The 15,643-nt window shown below is 43.4% G+C and overlaps 1 protein-coding gene across 3 annotated transcripts in view; it reads right to left on the minus strand.

Moving 5' to 3' along the window:
- Positions 1-15,643, minus strand: part of GTF2H3 (general transcription factor IIH subunit 3) — a 30,029-nt gene that overhangs the window by 11,303 nt on the left and 3,083 nt on the right. For 2 of the 3 annotated variants that reach the window (XM_039472218.2, XM_039472220.2), the window contains exons 2-5: positions 12,744-12,823; positions 6,334-6,440; positions 3,270-3,436; positions 73-135 (exon numbers count right to left, since the gene is read on the minus strand). In XM_039472218.2, coding sequence (XP_039328152.1) covers positions 73-135; positions 3,270-3,436; positions 6,334-6,440; positions 12,744-12,823 — 417 coding nt within the window. The remainder of the gene's footprint in view (positions 1-72; positions 136-3,269; positions 3,437-6,333; positions 6,441-12,743; positions 12,824-15,643) is intronic. The other variant, XM_039472219.2, reaches the window with a different exon arrangement.

Below are 15,643 nucleotides of genomic sequence, written 5' to 3' on the forward strand. Positions count from 1 at the left end.
TAACAAATGTCTCAAGTTCATATATGTTTATTACAGAAGACACCTTTTAAATGATTCAGACACTGAGGATACAGCAAAGGGCTTTGGCCAGGGATCCTGCCAGCAAAGTTTCTGTATGTTGACCCTTTATGTCACCTGTGAATAACAGAAAACATTTAAAAGGGAATATTTAAGTACTTGAACTAAGCATGCTTTCAAATCAAAGCATTCTTCAGGAATAAAATCAAACACGACATTTTCAAACTAGGTTTAAAAACATAGCAATGTGTTCTTGTTAATGGTTAACTAAGCAGCTTTTTAACCTTTTCTCAATTTAAAACATCCTGGTGTTTGTTCACGGGCCAGTGGGATGGCAGGGGGAACAGGGAGTTAGTGTTTAATAGGTACAGAATTTCAGTTTGTAAAGAGGAGAAAGTTCTGACTATGGATGGTGGTGATGGTTGCAAAACAAGGCAAATATACGCAACATTACTGAACTGTACATTTAAATATTATTAAAGGCCGGGCGCGGTGGCTCAATCCTGTAATCCCGGCACTTTGGGAGGCCGAGGCGGGTGGATCACAAGGTCAAGAGATCGAGACCATCCTGGTCGACATGGTGAAATCCCGTCTCTACTAAAAACACAAAAAAATTAGCTGGGCATGGTGGGGTGTGCCTGTAATCCCAGCTACTCGGGAGGTGGAGGCAGGAGAATTGCCTGAACCCAGGAGGCGGAGGTTGTGGTGAGCTGAGATCGCGCCACTGCACTCCAGCCTGGGTAACAAGAGCAAAACTCCGTCTCAAAAAAATAAATAAAATAAAAATAAATAAATGAATAAATATTATTAAAATGCTAAATTTTATGGTATGTAAATTTTACATTAAAAATTCTAAAAATCAGTAAAATGGCAAATTTTGTTACTTGTATTTACCACACAAACACAAAAAAGATCCTGTTTTTACTTGGAAAGGTTCTAGTTTATTCCTGGTCTACCTGGTACAAAATGTCGTGCATAACTCTAGCACCCTGGACAGGGCACCAAGCTCTGAGGCGCCTGCCCTCCATCTCCCACCATCCCCTCCTTCCCATCACTGCGATCCGCCAGTGCACGGGAGACTGGAAAAACTCTTTCCTCTTGCCATGAGAAGCAGGGAGGAGTTTGCCACTTGTTTGGTGACTCGGGTGAAAAAAGTCACTCAAGAAATCCAAATCCTAAAACTGCAGTTCAAGAGGGCAAGGAGCCCCGATTGACACTCCATGCCAATCAGCCTAGAGCTGGTCCCTGAGAATTGACACCCCATGGGTGAGGTCACCACAAAAGGTCTTGAACACTGTACTGTGAGGCTGAGCTGAGACTTAATCCTGGAGGCCAGTGACTTTCAAAGTGAGATTCGGAACCAGCTATAGGGGCATCACCTGGGACTGTACTAGAAATACAAATTCTCGGGACCTCCCTAGACCCAGTGAATCAGAAACTGTGAGTGAGGCCTGACACTATCTTAACAGGTTTATAATTTACAAACCATAAAATTCTGCTCTAAAAGTACTTTTAGGTATATGATTCAATTATTTTTAGTAAATTTACAATTATGCAACCATCATCACCCTCCAATTTTAGTACAGTTTCCATTACCCCAAAAGATCACTTGAGCCCATTTGCAATGACTCCCCTGTCCCTGCCCAGCCCTGGGCAACCACTAACCTACTTTCTATCTCTCTAGAACTGCCTTTTCCCCTCAGGTGATTCTGATTCAAGCTAAAGTTTGAAAACCACCACCTGAAGGCAACAGGGAGCCAGGAAAGGCCTGTAAGGCCAGGAACCGTAGCTTCGATTTTTAAGATGATAACTCTAAAGCCTGTAATCCCAGCACTTTGGGAGGCTGAGGCGGGTGGATCACGAGGTAGAGAGATCGAGACCATCCTGGTCAACATGGTGAAACCCCGTCTCTACTAAAAGTGCAAAAAAAAAAATTAGCTGGGCATGGTGGCACGTGCCTGTAATCCCAGCTACTCAGGAGGCTGAGGCAGGAGAATTGCCTGAGCCCAGGAGGCGGAGGTTGCGGTGAGCCAAGATCGCGCCATTGCACTCCAGCCTGGGTAACAAGGGCGAAACTCCGTCTCAAAAAAAAAAAAAAAAAAAAAAAAAAAAAAAAAAAAAAGATGATAACTCTAGAGGCTGAGTGGAAAGACTTGACTGGGGAGACAGGAGTCCGAAACCCAGTTAGAAGCTCTAACAGTCATCTAGAGCAGTGGCTCTAAACGTGGGGTGAATGTGCTCTACAGGGGACATTGGGCAATGTCTGAAGATAGCTGGTTCTCACAACTGGGGGGTATTATGATGTCTAGTGGTCCAAGGCCAGAAGTGCTGCTAAACATCCTACAAGGCACAGGACAGTTGCCACAACAAAGAATTATCCAGCCCAAAATGTCAACAGTGTCGAGGCTGATCATGGTGACAATAAGGGATGGGGGCTGGGTGTGACGGCTCTTGCCTGTAATCCCAGCACTTTGGGAGGCGAAGGCAGGAGGACAGCTTGAGTCCAGGAGCTCAAGACCAGCCTGGGTAACATAGCAAGACCCCATCGCTATTAAAAACAATTTTTTAAAATTAAAAATAAAAAGATGACAATAAGGAGTGGGATTCTGAAGACCCTTCTGAGGCTAAACGACTAGGATTATGTAGCTGATTATTATGTTGGTTATGAGGAGTCAAAAATGAAAGCTTTAGGTTTAGAAAACTAGGTAGATGGGGGCGGACAGAAATAGGGAATAGAAATGGTGTGACTGAGAACAAAGATAATGAGACTAGCCTGGGCCACGTCAAGAGACTGTGGGACGCTGAAAAGGAGGCATTTGAGCTTGAAAGAAAGTCTGGGTTAGAGACAAAATTGGAAAGTGTCCATATACGAAAGATAATTAAAGGCAAAAGTGGATGAGAACATACAGAGGGAGAAAACATGAAAACCATGTGCGGAATTACAAACATATTTTAAGAGACAAGATGAAGGAAAAGCCAAAAATAGAGACTATGAAATAATGTTTCAAGAAAAGAGGAAAAACAGGTCACAGGGCGTTCTTAGAAGCATGTTTCAAGAAGTAGAGGCTGGTCAGGGGCGTCAAATGCCATAGAGGCTTGTCAAATAATGCACCGACTTTGATAAAAATGATTTTTCAAAAGAGACAACATGCATGTATACAGTATAAAGAATCTCACATCTTTGAACTTAAAGCCTACAGGCCTCCAAAACCAACTCTATTTGCAAAATAACAATTTAAAAAAGCTGTTACTTTTGGTCATTAGATCTTTAATCTCTTCAGCAATAACTTCATTTGCTGAGGTTAAAAGTTCGTATTTTCCATCTTTACTCCCAGAAGGATTAAATTCAGAAGGAGGGTTGCCAGGGTCTCCAAAGAAGTCTCCAAGTCTGCCATTCTTTCCAGGATATAAGAATCGGCTGAAACAGCAGGGGGAAAAAACCTGGTTACACCAGGACTCACGGCCCATGCTCACTCATGATCAGAACGAAATTCAGCAGAGACAACAAACAAAATTATGACAATCTGGGACTCACAAGATTCCACAGTAAATTTCATTGTTTAAAAATGTGTAAGATAAAATTTAAAAAGAAAAAGGGCATTAAAAACAAAGAAAAAAATACATAAAATAGGCAAATTGGCAAACATTTGTCTAGCACCACAGAATGTTTTACGGGTTCCAGTGTTTTCTGAAAAATGTGGGGAAATAAAGAGGGCATTGGGCTGTAATCTCCAAAATTTTGCTGCCAAGGGGTGCCCATGCTTCCTTTCTCAAATGACAACCACAACAGGTTCACACCAAATTCTCACTCACTACCAGTTTATTATTTAAGGTACACATCTAGCCCAGTAATAAAAATCTGGTCCAAAGGTCCCTGAAAAGATTCTCCTACTGATTCATGACTTTTTTTTTTTTTTTTTTTGAGACGGAGTCTGGCTCTGTCGCCCAGCCTGGAGTGCAGTGCAATGACCTCAGTTTGCTGTAACCTCTGCCTCCCAGATTCAAGCGATTCTCCTGCCTCAGCCTCCCGAGTAGCTGGGATTACAGGCGCCCGCCACCATGCCTGGCTAAATTTTTTGTATTTTTAGTAGAGATGGGGTTTCACCATGTTGGCCAGGCTAGTTTTGAACTCGACCTCAAGTGATCTGCCCGCCTTGGCTTCCCAAAGTGCTGGGATTACAGGTGTTTTGAGGCACCGTGCCCAGCCCTTTTTTCTTTTTTTTTTTTTTAGACACACCCTCTCTCTTGTTGCCCAGACTAGAGTGCAGTGGCGTGACCTCGGCTCACTGCAACCTTCACCTCCTGGGCTCAAGTGATTCTCATGCCTCCTGAGTAGTTGGAATTACAGGCATGTACCACCACGCCCAGCTAATTTTTTGTATTTTTAGTAAAGACATGTTTTCACTATGTTGGCTGCTATGAATGGCTGGTCTCAAACTCCTGACCTGAAGTGATCTGCCCACCTGAGCCTCCTGAAGTGCTGGGATTACAGGCGTGACCTTGTGACTTTTAAGATAATCAGGGCTGGGCGCAGTGGCTCACGCCTGTAATCCCAACGCTTTGGGAAGCCAAGGTGGGTGGATCATGAGGTCAAGAGATTGAGACCATCCTGGCCAACATGGTGAAACCCCGTCTCTACTCCACTGCACTCCAGCCTGGTGACAGAGTGAGACTCTGTCTCAAAAAAAAAAAAAAAAAAAAAGGATAATCAGGTAGAGAACATTTTTGATTTTAAAAACAACAAAAAACAAAAAAAACTTTGCCTGGTATAGTTTTTACTGGTATTTTAACCAAACTAGCGTCATCTTTTCATCCAATTCTGAGAAAAAAAATGTATCGAGGATGGGAATGAGAGTATGTGTTTGGTGGCCATGGGCTCTTTTGCCCCACCAGAGGAAGCAGGCAGCCCTAAGAACCGAGAAAACCTGAAAGCTAGCCATATGCCTGAGAGCTAGCCATACAAAGTATGTTGGTAAGCAAGAGTCACTTCTACTGTAATGTGGTGATTAAGACACAGGAGAGCCAGGCGTCGTGGCATATCCCTGTAATATGTGTAATCCAAGCACTTGGGGATGCTGAGGTGAAAGGATTGCTTGAGCCCAGGAGAGTAAGACCAGCCTGGGCAACATAGTGAGACCCCCATCTCTACAAAAAATACAAAAATTAGCTGAGTGTGGTGGTGCACACCTGTCATCCCAGCTACTTGGGAGGCTGAGGCAAGAGGATCACTTATGCCCAGAAGGTCAGAGGCTGCAGTGACCCATGATTGTGCCAGTGCACTCCAGTCTAGGTGACAGAGCAAGACCCTGTCTCAAAAAAAAAAAAAAAAAGACATAGAAGAGCTGTGTCTTACATGCACATTTAACTCTTCTGTCAGTGCATCATGTGAGAAGTAAGTACGGTTCAAATTATTCATAAAACTTTTGCTGTATCTGTGGCCACATTTACATAGCTGCAGGCTACGTACCATCTTGCAGTGGGTCTAACACAGCCAGTTTCACAGCAGTGTTAGAAACCACCACTGTTTCTTCTGCCAAGCACCAGATGGAGTAGTTGGCTTGGGTTTAGAAGCCAGTGTTTTAAGAAAAATCCTTATTTCTAAGCACCAGATCCACTCACAGAACAGAGAAACGGTCACACCCTGAGAGCTATGCAGAACCTAAAGGAAACAGAATCACATCCCCCATTTTACTTGCACTCTGGGGCAGACATAAAATGAGAAGGCAGGTGAGGGAAAGTAGCTGCCCAATTTGATAGCTCTCTCTCTCTTTGCCTAAATAATATAGTTTGATCTGTGCAGGCTGGGCGCAGTAGCTCATGCCTGTAATCCCAGCACGTTGGGAAGCCGAGGTGGGTGGATCACGAGGTCAGGAGATGGAGACCATCCTGGTCAACATGGTGAAACCCTGTCTCTACTAAAAACACAAAAAATTAGCTGAGTATGGTGGCACGTGCCTGTAGTCCCAGCTACTTGAAAGGCTGAGGCAGAACTGCTTGAACCTGGGAGGCAGAGGTTGCAGTGAGCCAAGATTGCACCACTGCACTCCAGCCTGGTGACAGAGCAATATTGTCTCAAAAAAAAAAAAAAAAAAAAAAAACTGTGCAAATTACATGAGTCATACTATCTACCAATAATGAGGCTTGCAAAATTCATGGATATCGCAATGTACACGTACTGGCTCTTGGTGCTGTGGCTATTCACTGGTACAGAAGACATTTTCTTTTGCAGGAGAGTAGGAACAATACATGTCAACTGGCACAAAAAGCTCATAAATGTTAAGCACTGAAGAGGAAAAGCAATCACAATGGTCATACCTTTCTTGAATGTGACTTGCTATGACAGCAAGTTTGTTGGAACGATTCATGAATAAATGAGAATTTCCCAGTACCATCACAGCATCCATGCATTTGGATAAAGTAAACTGTTTAAAAAAAAAAAAAAAAAGACATTAGAAAAACAAATTAGCTATCCAAATAACTATGTCAGGTCTTGACATTAAGATTTCATTTCGGCTGGGTGCAGTGGCTCAAGCCTGTAATCCCAGCACTCTGGAAGGCCAAGGTGGGAGGATTGCTTGAGTCCACGAGTTTGAGACCAGCCTGGGCAACATAATGAAACCTTAGGTCTATAAAAAATAAACAAAACTAGCCAGGCATGGTGGTGTGCACCTGTAGTCCTAGCTACTCTGGAGGCTGAGGTAGGAGGATTGCTTGAGCCCTGGAGATCCAGACTGCAATGGGCCAAGATTGTAGTACTGTACTGCAGCCTGGGCAACAGAGCAAGACCTGGTATTAAAAAATAAATAAATAACGTCATTTAAATTTTAGACAAGTATTCACTGTTAAAAATTTGCTCAGGAGCTCCGAAGCCATAAACAAAAACACTTGAAAACTATAGTTTTCTAATTTTACTTACATGAAATCATATATACATCAGCACAATATTCCACAAATATTCGCAGCATAACATTTAAGGAATAACAAACAAGTCACACATCTTCTGTGATAAAATTTCCAGCAAACTATTACTATATGTGGAGTAGATAATTAATACATACTGATAAAACTGAAGATTTTTAAGCTTTTAATTCGTTTGTTCACTAAGTATACTGAGCCACTACTATATGTCTGGCATATACTTAGTGAACCATATAGTGGTTGCTCAGTATATTTAGTGGGTAAATGAATTAAAAACTTAAAGTTTGAAAAAACAAATACAGAATATCTCTTCTTTCATTGAGCTCACCTTCCCACAAGAACTAATATTAAGAAATATGTCAGTATTTTTTTTTTTTTTTTGGTGCTCTGTATGTTCAGAGAAACTTCTCTAGTAACAAAGAAATTATCTTTAAGGCACGGTCTTCATAAGTAGTCATTTTCATACCCCTGGAATAAGGCCTGTTTCTCTTAAAGAAATACTTCAGGTAGAAAACAAAACACTGGTGGTTGGGCATGGTGGCTCACGCCTATAATTCCAACACTTTGGGAGGCCAAGGCAGGCAGATCACCTGAGGTCAAGAGTTGGAGACCAGCCTGGCTAACATGGCAAAACCCTGTCTCTACTTAAAATACAGAAATTAGTAGGGTGTGGTGGCACATGCCTGTAGTCCCAGCTACTCGGGATGCTGAGACAGGAGGATTGCTTGAGCCCAGAAGGTAGAGGCTGCAGTGAGCTGAGATCATGCCAGTGCACTGCAGCCTGGGTGACAGAGTAAGACTCCATCTCAAAAAAAAACCACTGGTAAATTTCACCCTACTGGAAAAACAACTTTGGCAAAAAGTGACAATATAAATAAAAGTGAAAGACAAGTTATAAACTAGGAAAAAAAATAGTTACAACACATGGCAAGTAATGGGTTAATCTTTTAATACAAAGAGTGCCCATAAATCACTACTTTTAAAAGAACCGCACACCATGAATATCAAAAGAAAAAACTGAGTGATGTCCCAAGAGAAATGTAAACGGCCATGAAATACACTAAAAGTAAATTGATATTACATTGTTTTTTGCGCCTCATATTGACAAAAGATGAAATAAGGAGAATGAACAATCTTGTGTTGGTACAAGAAAAAAGGAACTCTCGGCCGGGCGCGGTGGCTCAAGCCTGTAATCCCAGCACTTTGGGAGGCCAAGGCGGGTGGATCACGAGGTCAAGAGATCAAGACCATCCTGGTCAACATGGTGAAACCCCGTCTCTACTAAAAATACAAAAAATTAGCTGGGCATGGTGGCATGTGCCTGTAATCCCAGCTACCCAGGAGGCTGAGGCAGGAGAATTGCCTGAACCCAGGAGGCAGAGGTTGCGGTGAGCTGAGATCACGCCATTGCACTCCAGCCTGGGTAACAAGAGCAAAACTCCGTCTCAAAAAAAAAAAAAAAAAAAAGAACCGACAAGAGGTCGGATCTGGCCCACGGGCCCCAGTTTGTCAACCCCTATGCTAGGCTATGAAACAAGCCTTGCTTCTTTTTGAGATAGGGTCTCACTTCATCACCCAGGCTGGAGTGCAGTGGCATGATCTCAGCTCACTACAACCAACCTCTGCCTCCTGAGTAGCTCGTACTACAGGCACATGCCACCACACCTGGCTAATTTTTTTGTATTTTTCATAGAGATGGGGTATCGCCATATTGGCCAGGCTGGTCTCCAACTCCTGACCTCGTGATCTGCCCATCTCAGCCTCCCAAAGTGCTGGGATTACAGGTGTGAGCCACCATGCCCGGCCTGGAAGTTTCTAAAAAAGTTACACATCTACCTGTATGACCCACCATTCTACTGCCAAATATGCACCCAAGAAAAAGAAAAATATATGTCTATGAAAAGACTGGTATATGACTGGGCACGGTGGCTCACGCCTATAATCCCTACACTTTGGTAGGCTGAGGCAGATGGATCACCTGAGGTCAGGAGTTCGAGACTAGCCTGGCCAACATGATGAAACCCCAACTCCACTAAAAATACAAAAAATAAGCTGGGCGTGGTGGCACGTGCCTGTAATCAGCTACGCAGGAGGCTGAGGCAGGAGAATAGCTTGAACCGAGAGGCAGAGGTTGCAGTGAGCCGAGATCGTGTCATTGCACTCCAAGCCTGAGCAACAAGAGCAAAACTCCATCTCAAAACATAGATACATAAATAAAAATAAATAAATAAGAAGACTGGTATACAAATGTTCATAGCACCTTTATCTGTAATAGACAAAAATTCGAACCAACCTAAATATCCATGAACAAGAGAAGAGATAAACAAATTGTGTGATATCTATATAATGGAACACTAGCAATAAAAATAAATGAACTATGGATACATATAACATTAACAAATCTCAAAATAATTATGATCAGTTGGCTGGGAGCAGTGGCTTACACCTGTAATCCCAGCACTATGGGAGGCCAAGGTGGGCAGATCACTTGAGGTCAGGAGTTTGAGACCAGCCTAGCTAACACGGCAAAACCCCATCTCTACTAAAAATACAAAAATTAGCCAGGTGTGGTGGCACACACCTATAATCCCAGCTGCTCGGGAGACTGAGACAGAAGAATCACTTGAACCCTGGAGGTGGAGGCTGCAGTGAGCCAAGATCATGCCACTGCACTCCTGCCTGGGTGACAGAGCAAGACTCTGTCCCCTCAAAAAAACAGAAACAGGCCAAAAAAACCTCCCCACTACATACTGTTTGATTCTGTTTACATAAAAAAAAATCTAGGGCCAGGCGCGGTGGCTCAAGCCTGTAATCCCAGCACTTTGGGAGGTCGAGGCGGGTGGATCACGAGGTCGAGAGATCGAGACCATCCTGGTCAACATGGTGAAACCCCGTCTCTACTAAAAATACAAAAAATTAGCTGGGCATGGTGGCACGCGCCTGTAATCCCAGCTACTCAGGAGGCTGAGGCAGGAGAATTGCTTGAACCTGGGAGGCGGAGGTTGCGGTGAACCGAGATCGCGCCATTGCACTCCAGCCTGGGTAACAGAGCGAAACTCTGTCTCAAAAAAGAAAAAAAAAAATCTAGAAAATCTAGAAAATGCAAACTAATCTACAGTAACAGAAAGAGATCAAGAGTTGCTTGGGAGTGAGGACAGGCAAAGAGAGTGTGGTAGAGAGTGGGACCACATTACGAACAATCATGAAGAATCAGCCAGGTGCAGTGGCTCACTCCTCTAATCCCAACACTTTAGGAGGCCAAGGCGGGCAGATCATACGAGGCCAGGAGTTCAAGATGAGCCTGGACAACGTGGCAAAAACCCCATCTCTACTAAAGATACAAACAATTAGCTGGGCGTGGTGGTGTATGCCTGGAGTCCTAAGTACTAGGGAGGCTAAGACATGAGAATCACTTGAAACTGGGAGGCAGAGGTGCAGTGAGCCAAGACTGCACCACTGCACTCCAGCCTGGGTGACAGAGTGAGACTCCATCTAAAAAAACAAAACAAACAAACAAACAAAAATTAACTCAAAATATGACAAATGAGGGCATGGTGGTACACGCCTTTCTTCCCAAGTCGGAAGGCTGAGGCAGGAGGATTTCTGGAGAACAGGAGATAGAGGCTGCAGCGAGCCACGATCACGCCACTGTACTCCAGCCTGGGTGACAGAGACCTTGTCAATAAAATAAAAAATAAAAATAAAAAAATAGAGACAAATACCTCATGTTCTCACTTATAAGTGGGAGCTAAAAAAATGTGATTACATGGGGTAGAAAGTGGAAAGATGGCCGGGCGCGGTGGCTCAAGCCTGTAATCCCAGCACTTTGGGAGGCCGAGGCGGGTGGATCACGAGGTCGAGAGATCGAGACCATCCTGGTCAACATGGTGAAACCCCGTCTCTACTAAAAATACAAAAAATTAGCTGGGCATGATGGTGCGTGCCTGTAATCCCAGCTACTCAGGAGGCTGAGGCAGGAGAATTGCCTGAACCCAGGAGGCGGAGGTTGCGGTGAGCCGAGATCGCGCCATTGCACTCCAGCCTGGGTAACAAGAGCAAAACTCCGTCTCAAAAAAAAAAAAAAAAAAAAAAAAAAAAAAAAAAAAGAAAGTGGAAAGATAGATAACAGAGACCAGAAAGGATGAGTGGGGAGGGAACAGGAGAGAATAAAGACAAGTAGGTTACAGGTACAAACGTACAGTAAGAAGAAGTAAATTCAGCCAGGCATAGTGGCTCACGCCTGTAATCCCAGCACTTTGGGAGGCTGAGGCGGGTGGATCACAAGGTCAGGAGTTGGGAGACACGCCTGGCTAACATGGTGAAACCCCAACTCTACTAAAAAAAACAAAAATGAGCCGGGCATGGTAACACATGCCTATAATGCCAGCTACTTGGGAGGCTGAGGCATTACAATCGCTTGAACCTGGGAGGTGGAAGTTGCAGTGAGCCGAGATCACGCCATTGCACTCCAGCTCTAGGCAACAGAGCAAGACTCAGTCTCAGGAAAAAAAAAAAAAAAAAAAATAATAATATATATATATATATATATATATATATATATATACACACATGTATATACATATACGTAAATTCAATGACTGATAGCACAATAGGGTGACTATGCTTAAAAATTACGTATTGGGCTGGCATGGTGGCTCACGCCTGTAATCCCAACACTGTGGGAGGCTGAAGTGATGGGATTACAGGACTATTCAGGAGGACTGCTTGAAGCCGAGAGTTCAAAACCAGCCTGGGTACATGGTGAGAACCTGTTTCTTCTAAAAACACAAAATTAGCCAGGCATGGTGGTGTGCACCTGTAGTACCAGCTACTCAGTAGGTTGAGGCCAGAGAACTGCTTCAGCCCAGGAATCTGAGGCTGCAATGGGCTATGGTGGCACCACTGCACTCCAGCCTGGGCAACAGAGCAAGACTCCTGTCTCAAAAAAGACAAAACAAGGAAAAATTCTTGATACCGCAGCAACTTGGATGGATCTCAAGGTCATTATGCTGCATAAACAACAGTCATCCTCAAAGATTACCTACTGCATGATCTATAGACAAAATAAAATTATAGAAATGGAGACCCGATTAGTATATTTGCTTTTACTAGGGGTTGGAGATGGGGACTAGGAAGGTTCTGTAACTACTATAGAAGGGGGCTCCTTTGCAGTAAAGCAACAGTTCCATATCCTGATGGTGGAGCTGGTGGACACAGAGATCGATGAATATAGTAAAACTGCACAGAACTACACACACACACACACACAAATACACACACACAAGTGAGCATACATAAAACCTGCAATCTGATTAGGTCTGTAGATTGCATCGATGGTTTTAATACTGTACTACAGTTATGGAAGATGTCACCACTGGAAGAACTTGAGTGATGGGTCTCTGTACGTTTTCTGCTTTCCTATGCCTATATTATTTAAAAATAAAATATTTCAAAATAGAAAGTATTTTTTAAGACCACATATTGTATGGAATTAATACATGAAATGTCCAGAAAAGGGAATTTAGAGACAGAAGGCAGATGAGCGGTTGCCTGCAGCTTGGACATAGAGGCAGGGACTGACTGCAAACAGGCATGAGGGAGCGTTATCCAGTTAAAGAAACATTCTAAAGCAGAAATGTGGGGCCGGTTATACAACTTTGCAAACTTACTTAAAAAAAAAAATCACTAAACTGAACAGTAGCTGAATATTATAGCATGTAAATTATACTTTAATAAAGCCATCTTTTTAAAAAGCAATACACTCAGTTAAACCAGAATTATCCAAAGGCCTCCTCGAGCAGTCTTACCTGAGACTCCTTTAATGCTTGCTTTCCCCACCAAATTGGGTTGGCATCAACTACAATAACCAGAAGATTCAATTCATCTTCTGAAAACATTAACAAGAAATAAAATTTAAAATATTAGCTTCATAAAAATGAATCAAAGCTAACATTCCCAATTCATAAATTAAATCAAGAGGACCACTGTCTGCCTTTAAATGTTTATCACCTTATGAGATTAACAGAAGACCCAGTTAAAATTTTTTTCTGCTTGAAAACTTTATTAAAATAAAGATTAAACCTGAAAAAAGAGCAATGAGAATGCCCGCCCTTTGCCCAAAGAAAGGAAACAGGCAGAAAGTTTTAAAGCACTCTGGGTCCTTAGCAAGCTCTCGCCTACTTCCTGAACCACTGTATCTCTTATGCACTAAATGTAAACTCTGTGAGGGCAGGAATTTTTGACTCTTTTCTTCACTGCTTCTCCTCATTCCTAGCACACTGCAGCTGCTCAATAAATATCTACTGAATGAGGGTCAGGCATGGTGGCACAGGCCTGTAATCCCAGCACTTTGGGAGGCCAAGACAGGCGGATAGCTTGAGCACAGAAGTTCGAGACCAGCCTGGGCAATATAGCAAAACCCTCTCTCTACTAAAAATACAAAAATTAGGGCCAGGTGCAGTGGCTCATGCCTGTAATCCCAGCACTATGAGAGGCCGAGGCGGGGAAATCACTTGAGGTCAGGAGTTCCAGACCAGCTTGGCCAAAATAGTGAAACCCCATCTCTACTAAAAATACAAAAAAAAAAAAAAAAAAAAAAAAAAAAAAAAAAGCCGGGTGTGGTAGCACACGCCTGTAATCCCAGCTACTTGGGAGGCTGAGGTAGGAAAATCACTTGAAGCTGGGAGATGGATGTTGCAATGAGCTGAGATCGCACTCTGCATTCCAGCCTGGGTGACAGAGCCAAGACTTTCAGTGGGGGGCAGGATTAGCTGGGCGTGGTGGCACATGCCTGTAGTCCCAGCTATTCAGGAGGCTGAGGTGGGAGGATCGCTTGAGACCAGGAAGTTGAGGCTACAGTGAGCCATGTTCCTGCCAATGCACTCCAGCCTGGGAGACAGAATGAGACCTAGTCAGAAAAACAAAACAAAACACCACCTACTGCATTCTGAATGCCTGGTCAAGGACAGAAGGCATTGGTTAACCAGTGGTAGGAATCCCAGTGGTAGAATTTCAGGCACAAAAAATTAAAGGGAGGCTTGCTTAGGTGTCAATATGGCCCATACTCATAAAATCATGTAGCAGTAAGGCCAATTATAATTAAGATACTTTTTAAAAGGTAAAAAAACAGGCTGGGCATGGTGGCTTATGCCTGTAATCCCAGCACTTTGGGAGGCTGAGGTGGGCAGAACACCTGAGGTCAGGCATTTGAGACCAGCCTGGTTAACATGTCAAAACCCTGTCTCTACTAAAAATACAAAAAAAAATTAGCCCGGTGTGGTGGTGCACGCCTGTAATTCCAGCGACGCAGGAGGCTGAGGCAGGAGAATCAACAGAACTTGGGAGGCAGAGGTTGCAGTGAGCTGAGATTGTGCCACTGCACTCCAGCCTGGAGGACAGAGCAGGACATTTTTTTTTTTACTCTTTAAAAAAAAAAAAAAAGAGGGGAAAGCAATTCCTATGTAAAGATTTTACTGTGAAAAGGAATTCTATTCTCCAAACTAAACAGGCTACCATAACACATTAATTGTTCGTTTGGATTTTTGTTTTCTGATTTTTGTTAAGAGATGGGGTCTCAATAAATTGCCTAGGCTGGTCTTGAAATACTGAGCTTGTGATCCTCCCTCATCGGCCTCCCCAGCAGTGAGGACTACATGCACACGCCACCCCAAACACATTAATCCTTCAACAAACTTTTACGTTACCAGTGTTAGGTCTTGGGGATACTAAGTCCAAGCCCTCAAAGAGACTATACTCTAATTGAGGTGACAGACAGACATACAAACCTGTTAAGTACACACTGTTATGAAAAGCCCGGGATGCTCATTTATTTATTTATGTATTTTTAAACAATTTTTTGAGACAAGGTCTCACTCTGTCACCCAGGTTTGAGTGCAGTGGCACGAATATAGCTCACTACAGCCTCGACCTCTTGGGCTCAATCTATCCTTCTGTCTCAGTCTCCTGCATAGCTGGGACCACAGGTGTGCACCACTGCACCCAGCTAATTTTTAAATTTTCTGTAGAGATAGGTCTCACTTTGTTGCCTAGGCTGGTCTTAAACTGCTGGGCTCAAGCGATCCTCCCACCTTGGCCTCCTGAAGTGTTGGGATTATAGGCATGAGCCACCGTCCCAGCTCCAGGATGCTCATTTAGTAGCAAAGAGCAGTAATGCCTTTCCGGCCTCCATACCTTCCTTCCTGCAGTCCTGTCTCCTATATTAGGAGAATCTCCACCCCATCTTTGATTTCTGCATATTCAAATTCCAATTACTCTTCAAGGCCCCAAACTAATGCAAACTCTTTCTTCCAGCAGGTCATGGCTCCCCTATCTCAGAGGAGCAGGAATGCCAGCCTCCTCTGCACCAGGCACTGGAATCTATAATCCCAAAATCCCATTCCATCCTGACAACCATCCAGCAAGGGACATTTTACTGCCATCAATTATAAGATGACCCCTACTCCTTGTTTTTTACATTTAATAGTTGTTGACATCTGAATGGCGTTCTTATCATTAAAATTAGTGGCACTGTTTCTTTCTTAGTGGTGAATTAAATAAGGGCACATCTCATAATCAATATTACCTTAGATTAGCTGGAATATGATATATAGTATTCCCATTTAGCAAATGAAAGTAACATTTCCAGCCAGGTGCAGTGGCTCAAGCCTGTAATCCCAGCACTTTGGGAGGCCGAGGCGGGTGGATCACT

Source organism: Saimiri boliviensis, chromosome 7 (assembly GCF_048565385.1).
Source record: "Saimiri boliviensis isolate mSaiBol1 chromosome 7, mSaiBol1.pri, whole genome shotgun sequence".
Lineage (NCBI taxonomy): Eukaryota > Metazoa > Chordata > Mammalia > Primates > Cebidae > Saimiri > Saimiri boliviensis.